Genomic DNA, 8,870 nt, shown 5'->3' on the forward strand with positions numbered 1-8,870 from the left:
CCCAGCCTGCCTTGCTTTAACTGCACTGACTTCCATTTAGGAGGGCTGTGGTTGTTACCAAGGTTGCATTGATGCCACAGTTTGCCCCTTGCAAAATGCCCTTCTTACATAGGAGTGCATGTTACTGTCTTTTAGATAGTGCATTGCATTTTAGCCTCTGCCTCAATTTTTTTTGGGGGGGGCCTTCGAAAAGGCACATCTACACCACAGCTCTGCCTGCTGCATTGAGATCCATCCTGATAAGCTTTGCTCAGCAAACAGCATCTTTTAACAACAGCTTGCTGGTTCCCAGTGGGGCAGGATTCCCAGCCTTAATGGCTTTAGCATGTGGCTAGGACCATTCCCTGTATCCTTGGGACAGCATTGTTCAGAGGAAGCCTTGACTCAGTGTTTGAATAGCTCTTAGGGTGCCAGGAGGAAGACTGACGGAAAAGGAAGCGGGGTTTGGACGGGCTGTCCCACACTTGCCTTGGATGACAGGAAGTAGGAATAGGGACCTGGCTGCAGCCGCAGCAGAGCTGTGACCTTCCCCTTCCCCTGCCTCGTCCCAGGTACCCCATCAAGATGCTCCAGGAATTTCCAACAGCCTGGCTTCTTGTTCCTTCTTCACAATGCAGCTCTCCAGTTGCTCACAAACTCTTTCTGGGCCTCTTTCATAATTCCTTACATTCAAAAATACTGGAAGCAAAGAACTGGAAGATGAGGGAGAAATGCAGAATTCCAGGCTGGTGATGAATCCAGGAAACTGTCCTCTTGTGACTCAAGGGAACTGAGTGCTAGTTAGTGCCTCTGTGATCAGCTTCCAGTTTGTGTGTGTATGTGGTTTCAGAATAATGAGCTAGAGTGCGACATTTGGGTAAACTACACAGCATATAGCCACACACACAAACAGAACAGGTGGTTTTTATATTTTCTCTAAAAGGAGCAAAGAAAACTACACTGCTGTAGCAGGCAGTTCCTGTTGGACAACAAACACCACAGAGTGCAAAGGCCCATGTGCAGAAGGAGAGCTCAAAATGCAGCTCAGCTCAGACATAAGCAGAGCCAGCATCCAGTTTCTCCATAAATCAATAAATATGTGTCTGTGTATGTAACTTTTCACTTAAACATCACATGCTAAAAATTATAGTAACACCAATACCTATGCAATACCAATAACAACAGAAAAACTGAAGGCAACAGGATAAAGAACAACATGCTGGTATTAATTATTAGGGTTCAGGCCCAGAACATCCTTTGGCTTATTTGATGGCCTGTTTGTGAATATGCCACATTTGTAGGCTCCCTGGCTGCTTTCAAGAGTACCAGTGATTTATGTACTTAACAGCCTAATCAGAATTAAGTTTCACTGAGTTCAGAGGGGCTAGTTCCTTGGTAAGTTTGTGTAGGATGCTGGTTGGGGCTGATGGGAGTCCAGCAGCCTTTGGAAGGACCCTATCATTGACCTACAGCTCCTCATATTCTTTCCGTTTCTGGCTCATCTTGCCTTAACTAGGCCAGGGTTCCAGGGCTTCCACTTCAGTGCTCAGGATTCAGTTGCCTGACCATCTCCTCCTCTCTCATGTGGACAGCCCTGTCTCTGCCAACTTAAGAAATCCCTTTGTGAAATGAACATCAGAGTGGAGAGGGGCATTGCTAACTTTGCCCATGTATGAACACTAAATTGTTTTCAGTTCAGCATTTCTCACCCACCCAGCAAAATCCGGCATTTCATTTAAGCTCGATGTCCCTGAGGCTTCATCGCTTTCCAGCTGTGCTCAGTGGAGACACCGCAGGGAAAGATGCGCGGTGAATCCTGATGAAATCAAGGTTGACGCACAGCCGCACAAACATGCATTTAAATGAGACACCCCAACAGGACTTGCTAAAGGAGAGAGCTAGGTGTGTGCTTCTCTCGGCCAAGTGGCAAAAGGTGTTTGTGTTTTCAGGTGAGGACAGTGTTCTGAACAATGCTTTTTATGGGGGCAAGATCATGGAACCGATAGGATAGCGGCCCCAAAACGTTTGGGAACAACAGCTCTCCAACGTTTTAAACGAAGAAGAAAAAGTCACCAGTACTTTCCTGGCTTTGTTAAAAGGGCTTTTTGGATAGGTTTTGCTTTCTGCGTCCATCATATCCTCTCCAGCCACACCACCTCAAGGAAAGTGTGAGGACTACCTGTCCACACCATAAGACCCGGCTGTTGTTTTCCTTCCACCACTTCATTAGGGTCTTCTTGGGCCAGGGCAAACTGAGTTGGCCCTTGTTTCCTTCCTGTTCCAGGAACACATCTGTAGCAACCTGGCCTGGGAGATCGCTTCAGTTCCTGGAATGTCCTTCCTTGTACTGGGCTTCAGAGAACTGGCTGGCACCCGTGTGGCTACAAGGTCACTGCATTGAGTTTGGCAGCTGAAGGCCACAGCAGCCTTGGACCATGTAAACTGCCCCACCCTCAGAACGGTCCTCAGCTCTCACTCATCAGTATACAAAGCCCTTAATAACTTGGGAACAGATTACCTGCAACATCGCCTTACTCTGTATATGCCCACTCGACTGCTTCTGTCTGTAAGAACTGGCACTTACAGTTGGCACATAAGACTAGTGAGAAATTGATCTTTTGGTGTGGAGGCACCTACACTTGGGAACTCCCTGCCTGTTGATAACAGGCAGGCAATTTCACTGTTTTCGGTATCTGCTAAAACATTGCTGTTTAGATATTTATATATTTATAATGCCAATGCATTTTTCATTTATTGCTAGTTTTAATTTTTTTAATGCTTTGATTGCTTTTACTAATCTTACTGTTTCATTCTTTTTCTGAACCGCTTTGAGGTTCTGCAGTCAAGCAGGACATAGAACTAACTAATTAAATCCCCTTGGTCACACACACACACACATACTGGGGACAACTTCATTTTTTTCCATTCCCAAGCAACAAGCTGGGAGCTGCTTGAATTGAGTTGGCCTAGTGGTTTGTCCTCCTTGCCTTTCACTCAAACCCGCTTAACCAACAGAGGTCATCATCTTGGCTTCTCTCCCTCCTCCTCCTTCCAGGTACCACCTTCTCAAGCTCCTTCAGAAGTTTGGCAAGGTGAAGCAATTTGACTTCCTTTTCCACAAGTCTGGCGTGTTGGAAGGGCAGCCCAGAGGATACTGCTTTGTAAACTTTGAAACCAAGCAGGTAGGTTGGTTTGTCCTGAGTCAGGCCACTGCCTCGTCTAGTTCAGCAGTGTCTACTCCAGGCTTCCCCAGCCTGGTTTGCTCCAGGTGTTGCTGGACTACAACATTATCATCCATGGCTGGGGCTGGTGGAAGTTGGGGTCCCAACCACATCTGCAGAGCACCTGGTTGAGGAAAGGTGGCTCTCCAGGGACGCAGGCAGGTAGATTGAATCTAGGGCTCTGCCACTGTTCTGCATCCCCATCCCCAAAGCTGAGGATCACTCAGTTTAGAGCATTCCACAGCTTTAAGGATTCTGGTGGGGATGTAGGCTTGGCTGTGCCAGGTGACTGTAGTAGGCCATCCTTCCCCAACCTGGTGCCCTCCAGATGTTTTGCTGAACTCCCAACAAACCTTTTTTTTTGGGGGGGGGTTCCATAGACATTCTTTTATTGTTCCTGCCTCCCCAATGGAGTTTCATCGTATAGCAATTTTTCCTGCCCTCGGAGCTATATCTTTTTTTTTGCTGGCCTTTCTGTCAGCAGGGTTGCCTTGGGAAAATTGGAGGCGAGAGAGATTTGCTGTGTGTCTTGGAATGGTGCATTGGTCGTTTTAAAAACACTCCTTGACTGCCTTCTGTTCTGGTTCTGCAAACTGCACACATGTGTTTAGTGGAGCTTTCTGAGCATTGCAGGGGGTTGTACTAGATCAGTGTTTCCCAACCTTGTGCCTCCAGATGTTTTTGGCCTACAACTCCCATCATCCCTAGCTAGCAAGACCAGTGGTCAGGGATGATGGGAGTTGTAGGCCAAAAACATCTGGAGGCACAAGGTTGGGAAACACTGTACTAGATGACCATTGGTTCGATTGTGTTGCTGATAATGTCTGGGTTGCAGGTTTGATCCCTGTATGGGGCAGCTGCATATTCCTGCATTGCAGGGTGTTGAACTAGATGATCCTCAGAGTTCCTTTCCAACTCTACAGTTCCATGGTTCCAACTTTACAATTTGATGGGTCTACAAAGAGTAGCTGGGAAAATTAAAAGTCTGGTGCACCCTGCAGGCCACTTAGAAACCTGGGCACCTGTTATCCCCTTAAATTCTATGCTGCAGCCCCTTTTGAAACGAAAACCCCCCTCAAAAGCCTGGCACTACCCATTAGCGGCTCAGAGTACAGTGGTGCCTCGCTAGACGAAAAGAATTCGTTCCGCGATTCTCTTCGTCTAGCGGTTTTTTCGTCTTGCGAAGCAAGCCCATTGACAGCTTAGCAGATTAGCGCTACAGCTGTCAAGCGGCTTCCAGCGATCAGCTGTTAAGCGGCTTATCAGCGGAACAGCTGATAAGCGGCTTAAGAAAAGGGCGGAAAAAGCGGAAAAAACCCGCGGGGGGTTGCAAGATTTTTTTCGTCTTGCGAAGCAACCCCATAGGGGAATTCGTTTTGCGAAGCGCCTCCAAAACGGAAAACCCTTTCGTCTAGCGGGTTTTTTGTCTTGCGAGGCGTTCGTCTTGCGGGGCACCACTGTAGTAACTGCCCAGAAATACTCAGCTGAAGCCCCTGGGAAAGGGGTTCATTGAAGGTGTTTTTCTCCTACAGGAAGCTGAGCAGGCGATCCAGTCCCTCAATGGCAAGCTAGCCCTCTCCAAAAAGCTGGTGGTGCGGTGGGCTCACGCCCAGGTCAAGGTAAGCAGAACCTGACCGTCTTCCCAATTCAGAGAAGAGCAGGCAGCAGGAGCCCCTCCCATTTCCCTGTATTCCTTTTGCTTGTTTGTGGGTTGGGCCTGTTTCCCTTCTTGTCAAATAATTTCTGCTGTTTCTCTTTCCACTAACACCCCTAATTGCCCAGAGATATGATCAGAACAAGAATGAAAAGATACTTCCCATCAGCCTGGAACCCTCATCCAGCTCAGAGCCAACCCAGTCTAATCTGAGGTGAGAATTGTGCTTTTACCATGTCCGCAACATGCTGTATGCATTGGGGGGGGGGTTCAGCTTCAGCGGGAGACACCTTAAGAAGAGGCTTACAGGATCAGACCCATATCCAGCTGCCTCTTTCCCACAGCAGCTAACCAGGTGCCTCTGGCAAACCCACAAGCCAGGAACTTCTTGTTGAATACCAATGACTGCTATTCAGAGGTAGACTGCCTTGAACATGGAGGTTCCATATTGTATGTGGACAAACCCTCATCCTCCATCAGTTTATATACAAGCCCCTTTTAAAGCTGTCAACACTTTAAACATTATGTGAAGAAGTCCTTATTTTGGTCCTGAACTTGCCAGCCCATCCTGCTGCTTCAAGTCCCCCTTCTGTTCCATAGGGCAACATTGTGAACTTGAATGAATCTTTATTTGCATCAGCCATCAGCCATAGCAATAAAACAACAGTATTATATACACAGACTAGAATTAAAAAGTGAGTTATATGAAATACATTTTAGGGTTGTGAACCTCTGCTTCCACAGCAGCAGCAAACTACACCCCACCCCCTGCCTGACTGCATAGCCATTCACTGTTGAAATTAACTGCGTTTTCTAAACCATTTGGTGATCTGATACCAGATTGGGTGTGGGGAGGGTACTGTGTGTGTGTGTGTGTGTGTGTGTGTGTGTGTGTGGAATCAGAAATTCCATTCCAGTGAACCTGAGGTAGCTCTTTGTATCCAGGACTATGAATCCAGTGCCTCAGGATCCTGGATCTCTCTCCTCATCCTCACCGCAACCCTGCGGAGTAGGTTAGGCTGGGAGGCAATGAACTTTGTAGCCAAGGAGAGAGTCGAACCTTACCCCAGCCCCATAGTCCTAGATGAGGCTGGCATCCAGGTGGCTGCTTTACATTGGGCCCTGGGCTTCCAAGTTCTGGGTGTGAGTTTTGGTTCATTTCTACAATATTTTTTTGCTGCCTTTCAGCAGAAAACTCAGGAAAGTCTTCCACAAAGTGCATTGCAATAGTTTAACATTAAAGTGGTACCTCGGGTTACATATGCCTTAGGTTACAGACTCCACTAACCCAGAAATAGTACCTCTGCTTCTGGATGAGAACAGAAATTGTGCAGTGGCGGCACGGCGGCAGCTGGAGGCCCCATTAGCTAAAGTGGTGCTTCAGGTTAAGAACAGTTTCAGGTTAAGAACAGACCTCCGGAACGAATTAAGTACTTAACCCAAGGTACCACCTTAACCCAAGGTAGTGTGTGGGAGAGGCGGGGGGTGGGGTGGGCGGATCTGTGACCCTTCAGGCATTTTGGACTCAACTCCCACCAGCCCCAGTCAGCGTGGTGAAGAGTGATGGGAGTTGCAGTCTAGCAAAACCATATTTACAGAAAGGGCTGCAGGGTGCCCCACCTCCTGAATGAGGGTTTGTAATGCTCCAAACAGCACTCAGATTATTTCTTCTTCTTTTAAAATTTCAGGAGCGCTAACTTTAAGCAGGGGAGGGCGGGGGGGGGGGGCGGGAATGCCATCGCTGTCAACAGCATCAAATCAGCAGTGCAATTCCATTCATAAGACAAATTCAGAATACATGGCAGATCCCCAGACCACATGGCTGGGTCACCCCTGGGGAAAAGGCTTGGTTAGTGGATAGGGTGCACCTGGAGTTCCAGAACTGGGTCTGGAAACCACAAATGAGCAGGGATATTTCCCAAGGGATAGAATGTATTCTTACCACCCTGTACCTGTCAGCAGGTGGGCAACAGTGTTCTGCACTAGCTGCAAGATAGCATTTTGCCTTTTTAAAATACCCCACCCTTCTCTGGCACCAGAACACCAATTAGTTTTTGAGAGCTTGCTTGGATTCAGAAGCTGCTTATCAGGTGGTTTTGCAAAGACTATTGTTGAAGAAAAAAAACTGACGCTCCCAGAGGTGCGTAGTACTCATGCTGGTTATGAAAGCCTGCTAGGGCTTAGGATCAGGCTGTCTGAAGAACTGTATCCTCCCATAAAGCCTGTCCATGCTTGGTGGGGGGGGGGGGAGACATGGAAGAAGGCCTTCTCAGCTTGGATCTCCTTGCCTAAAGCTAGACTGGCCAGCAGGTCTTCACAGTTTTATTCTGGCAGGCCTTTGGGATCTGACACTTTTTAAAGGAAAGAGCTTTAACAGTGCTGTTTTCTTTTTGTTCTCTGTATATTAATAGGGTTTTTTATATTGTTTTAATTCTACTAGACCTTGATTCCTTTTTAACTATTACCTTTTATACATTTTATCTGTGTTATTTTTAATTTGGGTGAGCTGCCTTGAGTCCCAATTTGGGGGGAAAGGCAGGATACGGACGAATCAATAATGATGATGATGACGACAGTTACATGCTTCTCCAGCTCTAAGCCCCCGTCCACCTTAGATTCTGATTTTAAATCGAGGCCCAGGACAGACAGGCTGACGTTTCAACCAGATTTACTCTTCCCTTCCTCCACAGTGTCAGCACGAAGATCAAAGCCATTGAGGCCAAGCTGAAGATGATGGCGGAGAACCCGGATGCAGAGTTCCCACCGGCAGCGCCATATTCCTACTTTAAGCCGCCAGACAAAAAACGGATTGCCCCATACTCCAAAGCGGCCTGGAAGTCAAAGAGATGATTTGCTGTCAGAGGCAACGTCCCTTTCTGGCACTAACAAAGGTCCACCAGGATGAAAGGAGGACTCTATTGGATGGGACTTGATTGCCTCCCCATAGAGTGTGGCATCCTGGGCTTTTCAGAACCTTCTCCTGCATCTTCCATTTGCACGTGGGAGCAAATCCTCTCCTGGTGTTGGTGTTGGTGGTGATGGTGGTGACAATGGTGGGGGACTGCAACGCCATCTCCAGACCTATAAAGAACCCAAGGTTGTTTTCAGTAGTGAAACCTGAAGCATCTACTCCTGTGGCTAGTTCAAGACTCCAGATATATGTGTGAGTTCTCTCTCTCTCTCTCTCACAGACACACCAAACACACTCCTGCTGTATTTCTCCAGCCTGAAGATACAGAATCCTGATGCAGCTAGTAGGCTAGAAAACGGTATCTTTGACAAGCATCTAAACATGGGATGAATTCTGTGACCTCCGCAGCTGAGCCAGCCAGGTGTCTCCTGTGTCTGCCACCTTGGGGACACAACCTTGAATCCTGGCAAGAATGGGGTGGGATTTCTGTGCTGGGTTTTCTGCCGACGTCAGCTCATCTGGGTGTATGTATCAAAACTTTCTAATGATTGTACAGGAATAAACTTTATGCAGACTTTCGAAGTGCACCTTTTGAAGCAAAATAGTCTAATGTGAAATGCTTGTGAATGCAGCAAAACTGGGCGTTTTCTGTCTTTTCAAACTTAAAAGGTCCCAATTCTGCACCCAAATCATGCATACTGATCTCATTTGTATATTTTACTCCTTTGTATCATTATGCATTGCTGCCAACCTAGCAGATCGAAAGCATGTCAAAGTGCAAGTAGATCAATAGGTGCCGCCCTGGTGAGAAGGTAAACGGTGTGCTGCTCTGGTTCGCCAGAAGCGGCTCAGTTATGCTGGCCACATGACCCGGAAGCTGCACGCCAGCTCCCTTGGCCAGTAAAGCAAGATAAGCGCCACAACCCCAGAGTCGGTCACAACTGGACCTAATGGTCAGGGGGCCCTTTACCTTGACCTTTATCATTATGCATTGGGGTGGGGGAACAGCAAGGAGGTGTACAAGGTACTGAAGTTGTGTGGTTCCCCCCCCCCCCCGCCGCCACAACAAACACCAAACAAATTCAGCCACCCCACTGACCCCTTC

General features: G+C 47.7%; 1 protein-coding gene across 2 annotated transcripts in view; it reads left to right on the forward strand.

Annotated features, from left to right (window-relative positions):
• RBM18 (RNA binding motif protein 18) overlaps window positions 1–8,367 on the forward strand; it is a 15,025-nt gene extending 6,658 nt beyond the window's left edge. For both annotated transcript variants that reach the window (XM_083721903.1, XM_083721904.1), the window contains exons 3-6: window positions 3,035–3,161; window positions 4,733–4,819; window positions 4,983–5,068; window positions 7,545–8,367. In XM_083721903.1, coding sequence (XP_083578029.1) covers window positions 3,035–3,161; window positions 4,733–4,819; window positions 4,983–5,068; window positions 7,545–7,704 — 460 coding nt within the window. In that variant the 3' untranslated portion in view covers window positions 7,705–8,367. The remainder of the gene's footprint in view (window positions 1–3,034; window positions 3,162–4,732; window positions 4,820–4,982; window positions 5,069–7,544) is intronic.
• Window positions 8,368–8,870: the final 503 nt, after the last annotated feature.

Source organism: Podarcis gaigeae, assembly GCF_964106915.1.
Source record: "Podarcis gaigeae genome assembly, chromosome: Z".
NCBI lineage: Eukaryota > Metazoa > Chordata > Lepidosauria > Squamata > Lacertidae > Podarcis > Podarcis gaigeae.